The sequence below is a fragment of the Mauremys reevesii genome, linkage group 27, assembly GCF_016161935.1.
Source record: "Mauremys reevesii isolate NIE-2019 linkage group 27, ASM1616193v1, whole genome shotgun sequence".
Taxonomy (NCBI): domain Eukaryota; kingdom Metazoa; phylum Chordata; order Testudines; family Geoemydidae; genus Mauremys; species Mauremys reevesii.
Window position 1 is genome coordinate 233,459 of NC_052649.1, and position 20,653 is coordinate 254,111.

At 47.9% G+C, this 20,653-nt stretch overlaps 1 protein-coding gene and 1 long non-coding RNA gene across 9 annotated transcripts in view; one reads left to right on the forward strand and one right to left on the reverse strand.

The window, feature by feature from the left end:
• EFCAB3 (EF-hand calcium binding domain 3) overlaps positions 1-20,653 on the forward strand; it is a 69,290-nt gene that overhangs the window by 32,651 nt on the left and 15,986 nt on the right. For all 4 annotated transcript variants that reach the window (XM_039517039.1, XM_039517036.1, XM_039517037.1 and 1 more), the window contains 6 exons: positions 200-271; positions 805-909; positions 1,717-1,788; positions 12,308-12,412; positions 12,936-13,007; positions 15,855-15,957. In XM_039517039.1, coding sequence (XP_039372973.1) covers positions 200-271; positions 805-909; positions 1,717-1,788; positions 12,308-12,412; positions 12,936-13,007; positions 15,855-15,957 — 529 coding nt within the window. The remainder of the gene's footprint in view (positions 1-199; positions 272-804; positions 910-1,716; positions 1,789-12,307; positions 12,413-12,935; positions 13,008-15,854; positions 15,958-20,653) is intronic.
• Positions 8,330-15,247, reverse strand: LOC120392313. 5 transcript variants are annotated; one of them, XR_005591664.1, is made up of 5 exons: positions 14,869-15,247; positions 13,513-13,845; positions 13,058-13,388; positions 11,175-12,114; positions 8,330-9,713 (listed from the first exon to the last, which is right to left on the reverse strand). It is a non-coding gene; the product is annotated as an uncharacterized LOC120392313 (long non-coding RNA). The 5 variants fall into 5 exon arrangements; XR_005591663.1 differs by having other exon boundaries at positions 8,331-9,713; positions 13,520-13,845; XR_005591666.1 differs by lacking the exon at positions 13,513-13,845 and having other exon boundaries at positions 8,334-9,713; positions 11,175-11,313; positions 12,015-12,114.

Here is a 20,653-nt window from a genome sequence, read left to right on the forward strand (position 1 = left end):
CCCAGAGTACCAGCCTGGGGTCTCGGACAGGCACATACTCAGGGCGCTAGCTGGTTGTGCCGCTGTGGTCACACCCAGTTTTTAGCACACTAGCTGGCATGAGTCTGTCTCCTCCAGCAGGGAATCACGCCCCCGAGTGCCAGGGGCAGACGTAGCCTCTATCTTGCCGTCTGTCTCTGATCTGCCTTTCGTCTTGCAGCCGACGGAAAGGTGGAGCTGAAACACTTTATGGAGAGCGTGATGGGCACCCGGCGGCCTTCCCAGTGTGAAAGTAAGTCAGGGCTACTGCAACCCGAGCGGCTAAGGACGGGGCGGGTGGACAAAGCCGCATGTCAATGGAACAATCACTGCGCCCGTCAGCATGACATTCCACGCGTGTGGGGGGGCACTGGATTCCTGCTTTATGATTGGCCGGAAATGTTGCCTCAGTACTGAGACCCATGTGCCCGGTGGCACAAAGATTCACACACGCTGGGATTTTCAAAGGGACCTAAAGGAGTTAGGGTTCGACCTGGGAGTCGATGGGCATCGGCATCTAACTCCCTTGGGTACATTTGAAAATCCAGGCCCGAATGGCAGCCTCCCTGGAGAAGCCATTATCCCCTGGGCACTTGTTGGGAGCTGAGGACATTCAGCACATTGAGGGATGTGCTCCTAAGACAGCTCAGAACCAGTACCCCTGCATGGTTCCATCTTTGGGAAGAGTCATTTAAAGGCACAGCCGAGCCCCAGCCCCTGAGGGCCGTACTCCATTATTACTCTGGCAAAGCTCCCCAATGATTAAATCTTCCCCACCTATCCTAGGGGATACGGTGGATCTCCAGAACCTGGACTCCATCCTGGACAGCATGGGGGTCCATTTAACCAATGAGGAGCTGCAGGAGGTGCTGACACATGCTACTGTTGATGGTTGGTCTTTTGAAACTCACTCTGTGCTCTTTGCGGGGGTCACCCTGAAATCAGCGTAATTGACGGTGAGGATTTGAAATCCTGGTTGTGCATTGTGCTTGCCAAAACCCAGTGGTGTGATGTGCGCACAACAGGCGACAGGGACAATACATCTGCTTAAAATAAACCCTGGGCCCAGATTCTGCTCCCGCTTACGCTGCGGTAAAGCTAGGTCATGCCACTGCCACCAGAGGACCGACTGACTGATTCCCAGTGACCAGGGCCAGCTCCAGGCACAGCGAAGGAAGCCTGTGCTTGGGGCGGCCAATGGAAAAGGGCGACATGTCCTGGTCTGCAGTGGCGGGTCCCTCAGTCCCTCTCAGAGGGAAGGACCCGCCGCCGAATTGCTGCTGCCACCGAATTATGCAGCGCGGTAGAGCTGCCGCCGATCGCAGCTTTATCTTTTTTTTTTTTTTGCTTCGCCGCTTGGGGCGGCAAAAAGGCTGGAGCCGGCCCTGCAGGTGACCGTAGTGTCAATGAGACTCTGGCTTAGTGGAGTTCATCTGGATTGACACCCCTGGAGAGGGGATCGTGATCTGACCCTTTTAAATGTCAGCCCCTCCCTTTCCCAATCCTAGAACTCTGACCCCTTTCAAGGGTTCCATCCGTTTTTCTTTTAGAAAGAAGAAAGTTCTTAGTCCCTTGCTAAGTGAAAGTGTCTCTATCCAGTGCTAACCGACCTGAACTACAGTGATTGGGTCAATTCCCATGGGTCTCTGTGTACTTCAGTGTGTGTTGCTTCCTTTGACTCTGAGCTTTATCTTGCAGCCAATGGGAAGGTGAATTTGGGCGAATTTATGAAGGGGGTGAAGACTATCCAGAAATTGCCCCCAGGTGAGGGTAAGTGAGACTCTAATAATACAGGTGGGTAGATGGGACTGCACTGAATGAGCCAGGAGACACATGGGGGGGAAAGTGCTATGTGATCAGGTTATTAAAGGCTATCTTCTAATGAAGCCACATAAGGGGGCAGAGTTAAGGTTACTTAAGCAACCTCACTCTAGAATATCTGACCTAGGAACCTTAGGCTTTGATCTTGCAAATATGCACAGGCTCCGACTCACTAGCGTGAAGTCTCAATGAAGTCATAGGGGTGAAGTTAAGCACAAGCTTTAGTGTTTATGGGATTGGAGGCTTACTAGTGTACCTTTAACTGAAGTTTCTGAATGTAGCAATAATAATCCACGTGATACATTAGTGAGCACTCCAGGATACAAACCTAAGAGAAACCGTGCTCACAGATAACTGCTTATCTGAAACGTAGGGGCTGTGCTGTGTGAAACAACAGAGTCAGTTAACTGTCTTGGACAAATTAGCCAGAAGGGCAGGATTTTTAATGGGTGGAGTCTTTCCGCTTCAGGTTTTTTCTCGGTCATGTTGGGAGTTCTTGCTTTATTCGGTGCCCAACTTGAATAGCATAGGATAAGTTCTCTGTGGAGTTGCAGAGAGGCCAAACGATTTCAATGCCAGCCTAAAGGACATCAGAGAGACACGACCATGTTGTCAAACATAATGAACAACCAGCACCAAAAGCCAAATTCCCTGCCGGAGCTCCCTTAGACTTCAATGGAATTGCACCACCAGCTCATAGTCTTTTAAGGGTTCAGTGTCACTTACCATGTAGCACAGACAGGAAGGATGGTTTAGTGGCTAAAGGACAGATCTAGAAGCCGAGACACCAGGCCTGTACTCCCCACCTCTGCTACAAACTTTGAGCCAATCGCCTAATGATGTGTGACCTTGAACACATCACTTAAACTCGCCGTGCCTCAGTTTCCCTTCCCAGGGCGAGTGTGAGATTTATTTGACAAATGTGTGTAAAGGGCTTTGAGATCCTCACATAGAAGCTGCTAGAGAAAGACAAAGGATTATTGATATTATTTCCGTATCATCAAATCTCTCGCGCGTCCTGGCTGCCCGAAGGGGAAGAGTGCCTAGCTTAGTTGTGCGGGATGACTGTTAAATGTACAAGTCATTGAACCCAATGCGGTGTTATTTCCTCTCTGTTCGCAGAGGACAAAGTGGATGTGGGGAACCTGGACTCCGTGCTGGCCAACATGGGGATCCATTTAACCCCGGAGGAGCTGCAGGAGGCGCTCAAGCGCTGCCCCGTTGACAGTGAGCATGTCCACTCCCACTGTTGTCAAAGCCCCGTTGTGTGGGGCGAGGCCTCCTGCTGCCAACGTGGTGGTGGGCGGAGGCGGTGGGGGTGGCTGCTCCTTCCTAGAACTGCCTGGGCTTGTCAAAGGTGCTAACTCCACCCTCGCCTCACCTGACTTCCCCCTTAGACCATCAGGCTGCTCTCTCTTGCAGCCAGCTCTTATGGCCTCAACTGGGTAGCTGGGAACAACCACAGCATTGAGGTTCTCAGGCCGTGGCCTTTGCCCCTCCAGCTATTCCCCCCATACACCCTCTGTGCAGGAGGCTGCAGTGGGGCCGGGCCACAGAGCCAGGCCCCCATGTGGCCATTTCCTGTGTGCCCAGAGGTTCCGGGGTAGCTGGAAGCTGTGTGACACGGGGATGCTATAATGCAGGAGGAACAAAACCCAGAATCCCAGGCCTTATTTGCTCAGCCGCTTCCCTGCTGTCCGTGGCCGTGTCTGGCCCTTGTCTCTGAGTGGTGCTTTCCCTTGCAGGAGACGGGGCAGTCAGCCTGGGAGTGTTTATGAAGAGCGTGATGAGTACACGAAGACCCTCCCAGGCTGAGAGTAAGTGAGAACAGACGTGCTCTCTCAGCACTCAAGGCTGGTGGGTCCCCACCCTGGCAGTTGGCGAGCAGTGTTGACGCAGTTAAAGTAGTAGGCAGCAGGACTTGCATATGCTCTGCCCAAACCAACCCTGAGCTCCTCACTCCATTATGACACTTTCCTGATCCAGTCAAGCTGCCCCGTTGGCTAAACTGTACGTCTTTCCCATGTGTCCTAGGGGATAAAGTGGATCTCCAGAACCTGGATGACATCCTGAGTAGTATGGGGGTCCATTTAGCCAACGAGGAGCTGCAAGAGGCACTGAAACATGTGACCATTGATGGTTTGTATTTCAAATCTTGCTGTGTTCTCTAGCAGGGGGCTTGAAATCAACAGAAATGATGGTGAGCATTGGAAACCCTGCATTCCTCAGTTTTTCCACGTAGAATGGAGGAAGTTCTAAGTAAATTATGGCAATTTATCTCCTTTCGGGGCTAATCAACTTGAATTTTAGCTAATCAACCTGCCCCTCAGCCTCTGTGTTCTTTAGTGTCCTGTGTCTCTGAGCTGTGCTTTACCTTGCAGCCGACGGGAAGGTGAATTTGGGCGAATTTATGGAGGCGGTGAGGATTGTCCAGAAATTGCTCCCAGGGGAAGGTGAGTGACCATCTAATAATCCAGAGAGAGGTTAGAAGAGAGTGACCTGAATGAGGCTGGTGTCCTCTGGGAAAAAATAGGGTGTCGTCATGTAGTTAAAAACCACCTTTTCATGAATCCTCACAAGGGGCAGAGTTAAGGTTACACCAGAGCCCTTAATGCTGGCCCTTCCTCACTCTTGAGAGCCTGACTTTGTAACCTTAGCCCTTGATCCTGCAAATATGCACTGGTTTTGCTTTTTGCATGTGAAGTCGCCTTGAAGTAAAGTTAAGCACATTCAGTACTGTTTGTAGTGCTGGGGGGTGATAATAGCATTCATTTACCAGAGGATTTTGTATATAGTAGTAATAATACTTGTGATATGCTAGTGAACTGTCGAGGATACAAAGCACAGAGGGACTGTGCTTACCGATAGCTCCTTACCTAGGACAGATTACTATTACTATTATATGATGATTCATATATTGCCAAATCTCTCTCTCATCCTGGCTGCACGTAGGGGAGTACTGCATAGTTCAGTTGGTTAAACAGTCAAGTACTGAACAAAGCGCAGATTCCAGTATTTCCTCTCTGTTCGCAGAGGACAAAGTGGATGTGGAGAACCTGGACTCCGTGCTGGCCAACATGGGGATCCATTTAACCCCGGAGGAGCTGCAGGAGGCGCTCAAGCGCTGCCCCGTTGACAGTGAGCATGTCCACTCCCACTCTGGCTCCGTTTGTGCTGTCAGAGCCCCGTTGTGTGGGGCGAGGCCTCCTGCTGCCAACGTGGTGGTGGGCAGAGGCACAGGGGGAGTCTGCTCCCCCCTAGTGCTGCCCAGGCTTGGCAAAGGTGCTAACCCCACCCTCACCTCACCTCGGCTGCTCTTCCTCTTCAGATCAAAAGGCGGCTCTCGCTTACAACCCGCTTTTTTGGCCTCAAGGGGGCAGCTGGGAACCGCTAGAGTGTGACGATTCCCAGGCCATGCTCCTTCCCCTCCAGCGATTTCCCCCCACCCCCTCTCTACAGGAGGCTGCAGTGGGGCAGGACCATCGAGCCATGTCCCACCGCTGCCACCATGTCATAGGGTCTCACCCCCACTTTGAGCTTGTGGGTTCAAAGATGGGGACCCGACTTGGTTTCCCTCTAAACTAAAATCCTAGTTTAGATCTAGTAAGCTGCCACCACTCAATCAGGAAATGTGGATTGAGACACAGTCCTTCCCCAAAATCCTAGGGGATTCCAAGAGCCCCAAATCCATGGAGTTCTTACACCCAGGAGAAACAAACCATTCCCCCTGCTTCCTCCCCCCTCCCTTTTCCTAGGAGAGAGATACCTGATTCAAACTGCTTGAATCAAACCCAGGAGGAACTGTCTCTTCCCCCCTCACCTTCCCCTGAATTTCCACAGAAGAAGGAATTAACCAAGTCCAAAGAAAAGAAAAGAATTTATTAAAGAATAAAAAGAAAATACAGAATCTCTATGAGCCCAAGCTGGACACTCATAGGGTATAACCTTATCAATCTCTGGAGAGAATCCCCTCTCCCCCTTTCTTTCTCAGTGAAAGCAAAGTAACAGCAAACAGGAATAAAGAATTTCCTTTAGCAAACACACAATTGCAAATATAGAAATCAAATCATAAGACTAATTCGCCTTTCTAATTAATACTCACTATTAATTAGTAGAAACTACTCCAGGAGAACTTGGAGACATGACTGGTCTCTTTTAGATTCAAAAGAGTTTTAACAAAGAACACAGACAAAGGCTTCCCTCCACAGAGATTTTGAAAAAATCTTATCTCTGATTGGTCCTTCGGTCAGGTGGTCATCAGGTACTGTATGTTAACCCTTTACAGGTAAAAGAGCCCTTAACCCTTAACTATCTGTTTATGACAAGCCAGAACCCCATGTGGCTATTTCCTCTGTGCACAGGGATTCCCGGGTAGCTGGAAGCTGCCTTTGCACCACAAAGGTGGCTAGAAAACAGGCCCCACTCGCTCCGCTTTTGTGGCCTTTGTCTCTCAGTGTTGCCTTCCCTTACAGCAGACGGCAAAGTCAGCCTGAGTGCTTTTATGAAGAGCAGGATGAGTACGCGCAGAGTAAGTGAGTACAGATGCTCTCTCTGCACATTCATTATTGGTGTGTCCCTCCCCGGAGAGTAGGAGACAGGTGTAGATGAGAGTTAAAGCAGGGGGACCTTGCACATTCTCTGCACAAACCAAACCCTGAGGTCCTGACTCTGTTATTACTCTCGCCTCACTCAGGCAAAGCTCCCCAGGGTCTAAATTATAGATCTTTCCCATGTAACCTAGGAGACAATGTTGATCTCCAGAACCTGGACTACATCCTGGACAGCATGGGGGTCCATTTAACCAATGAAGAGCTGCAGGAGGTGCTGAAACATGTGACCGTTGGTGGTGGGTATTGGAAACCTCACTGTTTTTGGTGGGGGCCTTGAAATCAGCAGAATTGATGGGGAACCTTGGAAATCCAGAAGACAGTGGTGAGATGGGTGAACAATAGGGACAAGGGAAAAATCAATCCTAGCCCCAGTGTCTTCTCCCACTTACACTGGTGTAAATCTGGCGTAACCCCACTGACGCCAATGAACTGATTGACTGATGCCCATTTACACAAAGGCCAATGTTCCCCATGCTCACAGTGTGAAGGGGGCATAAAGTCAGATTGAATTATATGTGCACACCGACTAAAGTCCATGTGAAATGACCGTCGTGTAAATGAGACTCTGCTCCAATGGAGTTAATCTGGATTTACATCACTGGATACGGGAGCAGGATCTTGCCCTTTAAATGTCGTGCCCCACCTGTTCCCAGTCCCAACACGGTGACCCCTTTCCAGGAGTCCATCCCGTTTCTGTTTTGAATGAAGATAGTTCAAAGCAACTTCCGTGGAAGTATGTCTTCCAGTGCTACCTTACCTGAACTGTAGCAGTGAGCTCAGTGCTTCTTTGTCCTTCTGTGTGTGTGTGTCATTTCCTTTGACTCTGAGCTGTGCTTTACCTTGCAGCCGACAGAAAGGTGAATATGGGTGAATTTATGAAGGAGGTGAGAAATGTCCAGAAATTGTCCCTGGAAGGAGGTGAGTGAGAGTCTAATAATACAGATGGGTGGTAGGTGAAAGTGGTCTTAATGACGCAGGAGCCCTATGGGGAAAAATGTGTTACGTGATCATGTGAGTAAAGACATTTCCTAATGAAGCCACACAATGGGGCAGAGTTAAGGTTACATCAGCAACCTTAATTATGGTAGTTCTAACTCTTGAGTACATGACTTCGTAATCGTAGGCCTTGATCCTGCAAATGGACATAGACTTGACTTCTCACATTAAATATCATTGAGGGATTGGGGCCCTATGAGCGTTCTTTTACCAGAGATTTCTGTATGTAATAATAATACTTGTAGTGCATGACTAAGCTCTCAAGGATACAAAACTAAGAGAAACCGCACTAACAGACAACTACTTATCTGGGATATTTTGGCTTGAATCAAAGGATTCAGTTAACTATCATGAAAAATTAATTAGAAGGGCGAGATTCTTAATGGATTGGATTCTTTCCACTTCATGCTTCTTCTTAATGACATTAGCAGTTCTTGCTTTATTAGGTGCACAAGCTGCACAGTGTACGATACATTCTGTGTATTTGCTGAGATGCAGGATGCTTTAAATGCCATCGTAAAGGATGTCAGAGAGGATAAGGGGTTTGTTGAGAGTTTTTCTAACATAGTAAATAAAGGGATGTGTAGGGCTAAATTCAGCCCTGCTATTACTCCCCTTGGCTTCTGGGAAATTACACCACTAGCTCATCATACCCAAGGTTTCAGTGTTATTTAGCAGGTCATGTAGAGTGAAAGAATTGTTTTGCCCATATGGATAGGTCTCGAGGCCAAGGAACTTGGGTTCTCTTCCAACCGCTGCTGCAAACTCTTCAGCAAAACTCTTTATGTCATGAACTAATAATTTAGTCTGTTTGTGCCTCGGTTTCCCCTCCTATCAAATGGAGACAATTCTTCCCTGTTTCCCAGGGCAAGTGTAAGATGCATTTCACTAATCTGTGTGATGTGGTTTGAGACAGTCAGATGGAAGTAGCTAGAGAAAGGCAAAGGAATGTTTTTTATTATCCTGGTTATATTCTCGACTGTCTATCCCCATCCTAGCTGCACGTAGCAGAATAATGCCCAGTTCACTTGTTTGAAATGTTTCTTTAAAGACGAAGTGCGGTCTCCGTTCCGGGAGGACAAAGTGGATGTGGGGAACCTGGACTCCGTGCTGGCCAACATGGGGATCCATTTAACCCCGGAGGAGCTGCAGGAGGCGCTCAAGCGCTGCCCCGTTGACAGTGAGCATGTCCACTCCCACTCTGGCTCCGTTTGTGCTGTCAGAGCCCCGTTGTGTGGGGCGAGGCCTCCTGCTGCCAACGTGGTGGTGGGCGGAGGCGGTGGGGGTGGCTGCTCCTTCCTAGAACTGCCTGGGCTTGTCAAAGGTGCTAACTCCATCCTCGCCTCACCCGTCTTCCCCCTTAGACCATCAGGCTGCTCTCTCTTGCAGCCAGCTCTTATGGCCTCAACTGGGTAGCTGGGAACAACCACAGCATTGAGGTTCTCAGGCCGTGGCCTTTGCCCCTCCAGCTATTCCCCCCATACACCCTCTGTGCAGGAGGCTGCAGTGGGGCCGGGCCATAAAGCCATTGTCCCACATGGCCATTTCCTCTGTGGAGAGAGGTTCCCTGATGGCTGGAAGTTGCCTTTGTCGCACCGAAGTGGTCTAAAGCAGGAGGAACAGAGCCCACAATCCGAGGCTCAGCCGCTTCCCTGCCCATGGCCGTGGCCGGCCCTTGTCTCTGAGTGGTGCTTTCCCTTGCAGGAGACGGGACAGTCGGCCTGAGCGCGTTTATGAAGAGCGTGATGAGTACGCGGAGACCCTCCCAGGCTGAGAGTAAGTGAGAACAGACGCTCTTTCTCCACATCCATCCCTGGTGTGCCCTGTTCCGGGGATGGATTAGCGTCATTAGCCACTCGGTCTCAGTTCCTTTGGCCTCTGTTCCAGACCCCCGCTCCCCAGGCCATCCACCCGAGAGTCCCAAGGCCCCCTCTCTCCCACGAGTCTTCTCCGGTAGCCCAAAGTCAGGCCTCCCCCGAGAGGTCTCCCTGCAGTGTTCCACTCCCTGGCCGCCTGCCCTGCCAGTCTAATCCCTTTCTCCGGAGTCAACCCCTTCTTGGCCCAGCCTGGCCTGACCAAGCTGGTTCTGCCCCTCATTCTTCAGGGCCTCTGCATGAGCCTTCCTGCAGTTTGGCAGGGCTCCCAGCTCTCTCCTCAGAACGCATCACCGACAGTTCCTGTTCCTGCTCTCCTTCAGGCCTCCTGCGGCTCTTTCTTCAGGCGATTCTCTGCCGCTGTTCCTTTCTCTCCTGTGATCCCAGGCTCTGTCTGCGCTGTTAGTAGAACACACGTTAGCAGCCCCTGGCTTTGTTAGCCTCGGGCTTGCGTCCCCAGGCTAAGAACTGTTGAACCCTGGGTTCCAGCGTCTACACTGCATTATGTGGCGAGTCCAACCCACCCACATCCCAGACTTCCTAGAGCCCTCCAAAAACATGGCTGCTTTAGCCCGTTGTTCATGGTGCAGGGTGGGTAAACGTAACTGTCCTGAGGACAAAGTAAGTCTGCCTGGGGGATTGTGGGATGTTTTTGGCAAACTCCCAGAGCCCACATCCACAGGGGCTGCGTCTATACTGCAAAGCAATAGGGCTTGAACCCTGGATCCCAGCTTGGCTCAGGCTCTGACCATCCACCACGATGGGCTGCTGGGACCACGCCCTGGGTTAGCACAATTTGTGTGTAGACGAAAGGGGGATTAGTCTTGAGCTTGAATTTAAACGGCAGTGTAGACATGGCCTCTGACAGCTCTCACCTGCGTCTTCCTGACATTCTCTCTCTCTTTCACTGTCGGCCCAATGTATGTTATTACTCTCTTCTTACTCAGGCAAAGCTCCCCATTGACTAAATTAGACCTTTTTCCCATGTATCCCAGGGGATACGGTGGATCTCCAGAACCTGGACTCCATCCTGGACAGCATGGGGGTCCATTTAACCAGTGAGGAGCTGCAAGAGGCACTGAAACATGTGACTGTTGATGGTGTGTATTTCAAATCTTGCTCTGTGTTCTCTAGCAGGGGGCGTGAAATCAGTAGAAATGGATGGAGAGCGTTGGAAACCCTGCTGCATGCAGGATTTGTGCGTGTAAAAAGAAGTGATGTGATGTGTGCACAATAGGGACAAGGGACAGTTGATCCAAGGCCCAGATTCTGCTCCCACTTACAGTGGTGTAAATCTAGGTAACGCCACTATCACCAATGGATTGATTGACTGGGTTTCATTTACACTAAAGCCGCTTTATCCCACCCTGGCAATGTAAAGTGGCCTTAAGGGAGGACACATTGATATTTTTGCACCACATGTAGAACCGTGTAAAGCGATTGTGTAAATGAGAATCGGGTCCAACAGGGTTAATCTGTATTCACACCAGTGCAAGTGGGCTCAGGGTATGGCCGCTTGAATTTCACAAGAATGGCCAGACGGGCTCAGACCAATGGTGCATCTAGTCCAGTATCCTGTCTTCCGACAGTGGCCAGTGCCAGGTGCCCCAGAGGGACTGAACAGAGCAGGCAACCATGGAGTGATCCATCCTCTGTCATCCTCTCCCAGCCTCTGGCAGTCAGAGGCTAGGGACACCCAGAGCATGGGGTTGCACCTCTGACCATCTTAGCTAAGCCACTGTTGAACCCATCCTCCATCCTTCATACCCTCCCTTTTCTGATTCTAACTCCATGCCTCCTCCTCTCAAGGATTCCTCCAGTTTTCATTTACAAGGAATAAAGTCTCTTGTCTGACCTGAACTTAGCAGCGATGTCCATTCCCTTCTGCCTCTTTTCCTTAGTTTCTGTTTGTCATTTCCATTGACTCTGAGCTGTGCTTTATCTTGCAGCGGACGGGAAGGTGAATTTGGGCGAATTTATGAAGGAGGTGAGGGCTGTCCAGAAATTGCCCCCAGAGGAAGGTGAGTGAGAACTTAATAACACTTATATTTGGTAAAGGAGAGTACATTGAATGAAGCAGGAGAAAGTATTATGTGACCATGTAATTAAAGATTGTCACCTAATGAAGCCACACACGGGGGCAGAGTTAAGGTTATGTCATGAACCTTAATTCAGACATTTCTTACCTCCTTTCTTGAAATGAGAGTAGATGAAAGCGCAACTATAGCGCTTTTAGTGAATGGTAACAGGGTCCACTCCGCCAATTAGTGCATGGCAGGCTAGAGAGCTGTAGATTTACATGCCAGCTTACTGCGCACTAACCATCTGTATAGACAAACCCTCAGTTAAGTACTATGGAAAACTAATTAGAAGCGGATTCTTCTCCCTTCAAACTGAATCATGTATTATATGTTTCCTGGGTATTTGCAAAGATGCAGGAGGATTTCAGTGCCATCCTAGAGGATATCAAAGATGATGATGGTCACAGAGCCATTTGCCTAGTTGTTTGAATTGATCTGCATGTTGTTTCCGTGGCTGGCAATAATATTTTTAAGGTTTCGGTAATCCTTAGCAGGTAGTGCAGTGAGGGGAAGGACTGATTTGCACATATGGATAAGTCTAGAGGCCAAGACACTTGGGATCTCTCTCTTCCTGTACTGCAAACTCTTGGGCAAATCACCTAATTTTATCTGACCTTGAATAAAAATGTAATTGCCGTGCCTCGGTTTCCCCTCTTGTATAGGTGATGATACTTCCCTTCCACCCAGAATGGGTACAAGTTTCATTTCACTATTCTGTGTGTAAGATAGAGGAAAAAAACAAAGGGTTATTGTTTTTATTATTAATATTATCCTTGTATTGCCAAATGTCATTCCCCAGCCTGCCTGCATGTAGGGGAAGAAAGCCTGGTTTAGTTCTTCAGGATGATTCTTTAATGTCCGACTAATGAGCCTATGCAGAGTCTAATCTTCTCCTCTCCGTTCCCAGAGGACAAAGTGGATGTGGGGAACCTGGACTCCGTGCTGGCCAACATGGGGGTCCATTTAACCCCGGAGGAGCTGCAGGAGGCGCTGAAGCACTGCCCCGTTGACAGTGAGCATGTCCACTCCCACTCTGGTTCCGTTTGTGCAGCCAGAAATCTTGTCAGAGCCCTGTTACGTGGGGGGAGGCCTCTTGCTGCCAATGTGGTGGGGGCAGAATCTGCTCCCTCCTGCTACTGCCTCGGCAAGCCAAAGGTGCTAACCCCATCCTCCCGTCACCTCAGCCAACCTTCCCCCTTAGACCCAGAGGCTGCTCTCACTTACGCCCAGCTCTGATGGCCTCAAGGGGGCAGCAGGGAACAACCGAAGTTCTCAGGTTCCCTGGCCACAGCCGTTCCCCTCCAGCTATTCCACCCTATGCCCTCTATGTAGGGGGCTACGAAGGGGGTGGCATAGAGCCATTACCCCACGTGGCGATTCCCTCTACCCCCAGGGATTGCCGGGGAGCTGGAAGCTGGCCTTGTGATGTAAAGCAGGAGGAACAGAGCCCAGAATCCCAGCCCCCACTCGCTCAGCCGCTTCCCTGCCCATGGCCGTGTCTGGCCCTTGTCTCTGAGCGGTGCTTTCCTTCGCAGGAGACGGGACAGTCGGCCTGAGCGCGTTTATGAAGAGCGTGATGAGTACGCGGAGACCGTCCCAGGCTGAAAGTAAGTGAGAACAGACATGCGCTTCGCATTCGTTGCTGACGTGGCCTTACCTGGACCGTCGGAGAGTGGCCTCGAGTCACTCTCTATGCTTTATTTTCTGAGGATGCGGCTGCTCCTGCAGCGGCTTGTTCAGGCCCAGTTGTTCTCCGTGGGGAGCTTCCTTCCAGAACTGGCCTTTATATCCTTCGGGGGCTTTGATCTGGTGGCCGGAGTTACAGACCCGTCGTCCGATCTAGTGAGAGCGGGTGCAACCCCATTGATGTCAGTGGAGTTCCCGCTGCTCACGCTGAATCCAGCCCAGGTTCTCCACTGTGCTGGCTGATGTCTATCCCCCGCTTCTTCTCATTCCCTCTGGGAGGATTTCTCTCCTCACCCACGTCCCTGGAATTGAACAGGAGAAGGTGGTGGTTTGGTTCTTTTAAAAAATTAGGCTGTTGATTTAGGTTCCTCCATATGGCCCAGCTCCTCAAAGCTACGTATGCCCAATGGGGAGTTAGACACCTACATTTTACCTTTGAGGATGTGGACCTTTGGGCTCCCTTCAGGCCCCCTCTTGTGAAAATACTGGCCCCAGTTTTAATGATTTTGCACTTAGGAAAGCCCTCCGAATTCCTCTTGAAAGAATGCAGTCCCGGGGGGTGGGCCCCTGACTCTACACATGGGAGGGTGAGCGCCTCATGTCAGTCAGGCTTGTAGGATCCCCAGACCGCCGGCTTCCACGCAGCTCCAGCATGCTTGGAGTCATACATTTCAAACAGAACTCGACCTCCCCTTGGTGGAAAAGATGCTGCTATCGCATGTCTTAAACCGCTCCACTGAGAATGCAGGGAACGGGATCCTGGAAAAAAGCAGCAAGCACCAGGGTTACGGGGTTTAAGGGAAGGATCCGGCAAATCCGACACGCAAGAGTAGTGCCTCCGGAAGTCAGTGGGGCTACTCGTGTGAGTAGAGACTGCAGGACTGCGCTCAACGTTTGTTACCACCGGCCGTTTTTAAGAGCCAGAGTCTGCCACTAAACACGAGCAGGCAGTTTCCACTGAGGTGCTGGCGATGTCAAAATTCTTATTAAAACACGAGAACCAGCTGAGCCTGGCAGGGTTTTGATTCCCAGTGGCATTACTGAGTGAGGGGTCAGTGCTAACAAGACCAATTCAATTAGAGTGGATGTGGCCCATTTCCAACAATAGACACGAAGGGGTGAATATCAACAGAGGGGAAATTACTTTTTGTAGTGACCCAGCCACTCCCAATCTTTATTCAGGCCTAATTTGATGGTGTCAAGTTTGCAAATTAATTCCAGTTCTGCAGTTTCTCACTGAAGTCTGTTTTTGAAGGTTTTGTCGAAGAATGGCCACTTTTAAGTCTGTTATTGAGTGTCCAGGGAGACTGAAGTGTTCTCCTACTGGTTTTTGAATGTTACAGTTCTTGATGTCTGATTTGTGTCCATTTATTTTTTTGCATAGAGACTGTCCAGTTTGTCCAATGTACATGGCAGAGGGGCATTGCTGGCACATGATGGCATATATCACGTTGGTAGATGTGCAGGTGAACGAGCCCCTGATGGCGTGGCTGATGTGATTAGGTCCTATGATGGTGTCACTTGAATAGACATGTGGACAGAGTTGGCATCGGGCTTTGTTGCAAGGATAGGTTCCTGGGTTAGTGTTTATGTTGTATGGTGTGCAGTTGCTGGTGAGTATTTGCTTCAGGTTGGGGGACTGTCTGTAAGCGAGGCCTGACCTGTCTCCCAAGATCTGTGAGAGTGAGGGATCGTCCTTCAGGATAGGTTGTAGATCCTTGATGATGCGCTGGAGAGGTTTTAGCTGGGGGCTTTAGGTGATGGCTAGTGGCATTCTGTTACTTTCTTTGTTGGGCCTGTCCTGGAGTAGGTGACTTCTGGGTACCCTTCTGACTGTCTGTGCTAAGCACCCTGGTCACTGTTCCGTTGCTCCCCGGCAGTTCCCCATAGTGACGTGCTGAGAGATGGTAACGTGTGGGTAGAGGTTGGTGTCTTTTGAATGGCTTCTGCTGTCTGTCTCTCAGGCATGCCGTAAAACAGGCAAAAGCCTCTCTGGGTCACAAGTGTTGCTGGGGGTTACGGATTGTCTGGGCATATGGTGTGGTGAGGTCATAATCACATAATCTAATGCCCATGGCTGAGCAGGGTTGGGGGCCGGTGAGTTGAATGAAGCTTGTGGCAATTACCACTTTCTGGGCATCCCGAAGTTGATGGTGCTTCATTAACCATTGTTTAACCTTTTTTACACTCCATCTTGTACAACAATGGGGACTTAGGACACGAGTCAGTCAGGGTGGGGCAGTACCAAGGCCATATTTCAGGTGTGTCAGGGCAGGTTTAGCTGCTTGGCAGAACCCCCAGTGAGATCGGTATCTCATGGGGGGTAAGTCAAGGCTCTGGAGAGCTCAGAGTACCTCAAGCCCAGGGCTGCTTAAACTTGGAGGAGTGTCATGATTCTGGATGCAAGTCACAGAGCTGATGGCCCCGATCCATGAGGTGAGGTAGGCGGGAAAGAACAGGGAAACTAGCTCTTAGTCCCCCCACCCCTTATCTAGCCCCATTGCCCATAAAATCTGACCACCTCCCAGGCATTAATATATTTTCCCTCATGACCCCCACCCATGAGGGAGGAGACTGCCATTATCCCCATTGTACAGATGGGGAAATGGAGGCACAAAGCAGCTAAGTGCTTGCATAGTAGCGCATCACTCAGGGGTTCCTTCCTGAGTCTGTAGAGTGGCCTTCCTCTTGCCACCCTCCTCCTTCAAGCTCTGGGATCAAAGGAGAAGAGCCTCTGACCTTCTCTGCATGTTTGTCTTACACCCCAGAGAAACCTCAGACGACCTTTGGCCCGATCTCTGAAACCAATATGACACTGAAATCCCTGCCGAAGAAGATGATGTTGAAACCCCTGCCAAAAAAGACCAGCGGGTGAGTGTGGAGGTGTCCGGGCTGCCGTCGCCATGGATTGCCAAGTCCTCTGAACAGGATCCCTGCCTTCACTCCTGCCAGTAAAACACCCAGCATGCTTGGTGCAGTAATCAGCATTAATTACCTTTTTTTTCAGCTGAAGGAGCCGGCTCCATTGGATTCTCCCGTGCCCCCCTGTGGCTGTAATACCGTGTGTGTGTAACTGAGTTTCTGTCTGTCTTTTTCTTCTTGTTTTTATAGAAACTATAAACACGTAACAAAACAAAACATATATAAATACACGCACCAGATAGAAATAACCTCTCAGGAACAAAATTCAACCTTCATTATTTGGAAAACCTGGCAGGGGGTGGGGGAACCCTGAACTCATACAGGTCATGCAGGGCATCAGTTAGTAAAGTGACTAATTAGATAAATGAGAACATAACCTATGAGTAACAGGAACTAATATATACTCAACTGCAAAAGTATGCAATCATTTCATGTGCGACCAGACAGCCTCATACTTTTCCCAAGTGTTTCTATTAGACAGAGTCATTTTTTCCATTAATGCAGTAGGAGGGAGGTCACTCAGCCAGTCTGTAAATAAAGGAGGAATTGCAGATTTCCATTTCTCAAAATTAACTGTTTTGGCCACTCAAACAGTGACTGCAATCCACTTCTTAAGTCTTACTGGTAACACCAACTCATTCGTCACCCCTCAGATACACAGGCTTGGAGAAGGAAAGAACACACACAGCGGTTTTGAGAGAGCAGTGAATATCGCGTTCCAGAACATGTGCATTTCTGGACAGGTATAGAAGATGTGCGAAAGGTTGGCACGTGGCTGGTTGCATATCCAGTATTCGCTGTGCGTTGCCTTAGACACAGGTTCTGGAGTCCAGTCGCGCCTATTTAATATCTTGTTCCGAAAGAACCACAAGGATAAAGAACTTGAAGTATCTTGCGCATTATTCTCACAACGGAAACCTGGGAGGATACGTTTGTTTTCCCATTTTCCTCTGAGACTGAGATTGAGAGGGTACCGCAAAGCATTAAGCCATCCCTACAAAATGACTTTTGTTTCCATATTTCTTAACATCCTCTTCTAGAGGTGAAAGAGTTGAAAAGGACCAATCGTCCCCTATCCTGGCATGAATCCTTGAGCATAGCTGCCGAAAGAAGGACCTGTGAGGCAGTAATAGCGGATATTTGTTACACGTGTAATCGAAGGAGGCCAGTCTAGCATCTTGTGCTATATCTTTAATTTTTGTTAATCCTTTTTCTATCCAAATTGTCTTAAGCATGGAGTTAACCCGTGCATCAGGATCAAGGCCATCCCATAATGGTACGAGAAGAGAATTAGTAAGCTCGGATGCTGTGATCATCTTAGTGCATTGCAGGATGCTCCACGTAGATGCAAAGATTGGACTTTTCCCTATGGGTGTGGTAGCCTCTGAAGGTATATAAAAGAAGAGAGGGAACCAAATGGCATCGCTAAGCTTTTTTCTATCTCAAACCCGGCCGGTGTGTATGCAGAGCAATTGGAGGGAACCACCTTAAAATAGGACGCATTTGGAATGCTAGATAATATAGATACAGATCTGGCAACCCCATACCTCCAGTTGCCCAGTATTTTTAAGGGTCTCGTTTGGCAAGTGAGGCTGGTTTTTATCTCGTATAAATTACACGATAAGCCTATTTATTTGAGCAAAGAGTGAGGGAGAGACCTTGAAAGGCAACAGGCTAATGATATACAATCAATATTGGGCAGATCTTCATTCTAGCTATTTCTATTTTCCCCAGTAAGGCTATAGGGAGGAGACGCCACCTCTCTACATCCTTGGACAGTTGTTTTTATATGTAGTCCATATTTACAGAAACAACTGGGGAAGATTAGGACAAAACACCCAAATAAGTTATTTCCTTGCGTATTGGAAATGGAAAATGCTGAGACTGAGAAGGATCTGGTCTTTTGGATACATTCGTTGCTTGTGATTTATTCTAGTTAATGCAAAAACCAGAGTTCACCAGAAATGTAAGCTACACTCTATAATGATGAGATTAATGAGGATGGATTCTTCAATAGTACAGAAATGTCATCAGCATATAAACTGATCTTGTATTCTTTTCTGTTTATAGTCACACCTTCAGTGACTGCGGACACATCTACCTTGCCAGTGGCTCAAGAGCGAGATTAAAAAGGAGAGGCAAGAGGGGACAGCCCTGTTGTGTCCTTCTTTCTAGCTGAAATATGGGAGAAATAATTCCATTCGTTGATAGTGCAGCGAGGGGAGAGTTGAATTATACACTCATCCGATTCAGGAATATTGATCCAAAACCGATATTTTTTGGGGGGTTTTTTAGGACAGCCATCAGATGAGGCCATTCAACCCTATCAAAGGCCTTCTCAGCATCTAGAGATGCAGAGGGAACTTCTGACAGCTGAGCTTGCTGGCTCAAGTGAGCATTTTTCTCATATTCTCAGCAGCCAGTCTTCCTTTCATGAAACTACCCTGATCTGCATGTGTAATTGATGGGATGCAGCTCCTAAATTTTTGCAATCTGTGTTGAATAGAGATATGGGACGGAAGTTGACACCGTTGTGACCATCCTTGTTCTTCTTTAATATGAAAGTAATGAAAGCAGGTCTCGTGTTATGAAACATGGTTCCCCTTTGGAATGTTTCAGTGAAGACCTTTGAAAGAATAGAAGAGAGCTGATTACAGAATGTTTTGTAGAAATCTGCCGGAAAGGCAGCCATCCATCCCAGGGGCCTTGCTGGAGTTCATGTTTTTTGTAGCCTGTTCAGTTTCTGGTGTTGAGAAAGCTTTGTCCATAAACAACACTTGTTCTGAAGTTAGAGTATTAAAAGGCAGGTCTTCAATTAAATGATCCAATTGATTAGAGTCAGATTGGTTGTCTGATTTATATAAAGCTTGATAGAATTGCTTACATTGATTATTTATATCTGTTGGTTCCAGGATCACCCTCCCGTCTTCTCATAATAAGGAAGAAATATTGTTGTTGGCTAGTTCCATCTTAAATCTTCTGGCAAGTGGCTTACCTGCATTATCTCCCCATTCATAATAGCTTTGTTTTACCTGTTGAGTGTAAATTTGAACTTGGCAGGATAAGCGTTCATTATATTTATATTTGGCGTTGATAATGTAGGAGGTTTTCATTATTTGGGTCCGTCTTGTGTGTTTTCTCCAACTCAGGTATTTCCTTGGCCGAAAAGTCTCGTAACTCGAGTCCTTCTCTCTTCTTTTGGGAGGCCTACCTTATGCATTCACCCCTTACAGCCGCTTTCAGAGCTTCCCAAAAGAGGTGTCTGAGGTAACTGAGTGCTTATTTTCTTGTATGAAGTGAGAGATGACAGAATCATCTGTGCAATTAAATTTTGCATCTTTTAGTAGCGGTGTGTTCAGCTTCCAGCGAAGACTTTAATGAGGTGTAACCAGCATCTATGGTAAGTATAATTGGAGCCTGATCTGAAATTATCAATAGTGCTTCCAGGCATGACGGAATCAGTTCTGAAGACACAAGAAAAATTCAATTCTAGAGTAAGAAGAATGTACTGCAGATAAATACGTATATTCATGCTCCTTGGAGTGTCTTAGTTTCCAGACACCTTTTAAATCAAGTTCATTAATTAGTAGTGAGGGTTGCCCTATTGTGCTTTGAGTGCTGGGTCTCATGTAATTGGATTTGTCCAGACATCTGTCTAGCATCGTATTCCAATTGCCTCCCAGTATTACAGGAGTGTCTTTTTTATTAGAAAGAATGTCTGCAATGTCTTTGAAAAATTCAGAATTACCTCCACTTGGATTGCAAATGCTTCCTAGAATAAACTTTTTTGAGTTGGAACATCTTCAGGGAGAACATTTCTTTCTTCAGGATCAAACCAAGACTGTATACATTGAAAAGTTAGTACTTTTATGAATTAAGATGGATGTGCCGCTGCTCTTAGAATTCAGTGATGAATGATACTCAAGACCTACCCACCTCTTCTTGACTCTATCAGCATCTATTTCTGCTAGATGAGTTTCCTGCAACAAAGCTACCTGGCACCTTTTTGATCCAAGATGTCACATGATTCTAATTGTTTTAGAAAGTCGATTAAGTCCCCTCACATTCCAGGCGCACATTCATGGCAAAATTTAAAAGATATATTAAGATATAAAACCTGATTCTAAAGATACATATTTCCCCATTGATATTGTAAAACCACATCTCTAGGATATGGTCTATATTTATACGTATTAGACACTGGTTAGTTTTAAATTAATGTATGCCTTCAGTTGAGCCTCTAAGTGTGTATGGTATACAAAAAGATCTGTAGTTAACTGTCGTGTCTTACAAATATACTTTGGGATAGAAAACAATAAAAAGTAAGACTTAGAACATGCCAGAATGGGCAAGGTCAGATCCTGATGGCTTCAGTTCCATCTCTCCTCCCCTCCTTATATTATCTAATAATATCCTAAACATCTCTAAATGCATATTTTAAGTCAAATCTTACCCTGTAAATATCATTGGGTATTCTAAGAACATGTATAATGTATTCCTACCTACAGAAGTTTTGATGGTGCTATATCCCCCAGCTTAGTGTTAAATGGTTACTTAGTGTTAAACGGTGTGTGTGTGCGTGTGTGCGCACACACACACACACTCATATGAAAATTTGCAATTGTTTTGGTAAATCAAATACAAA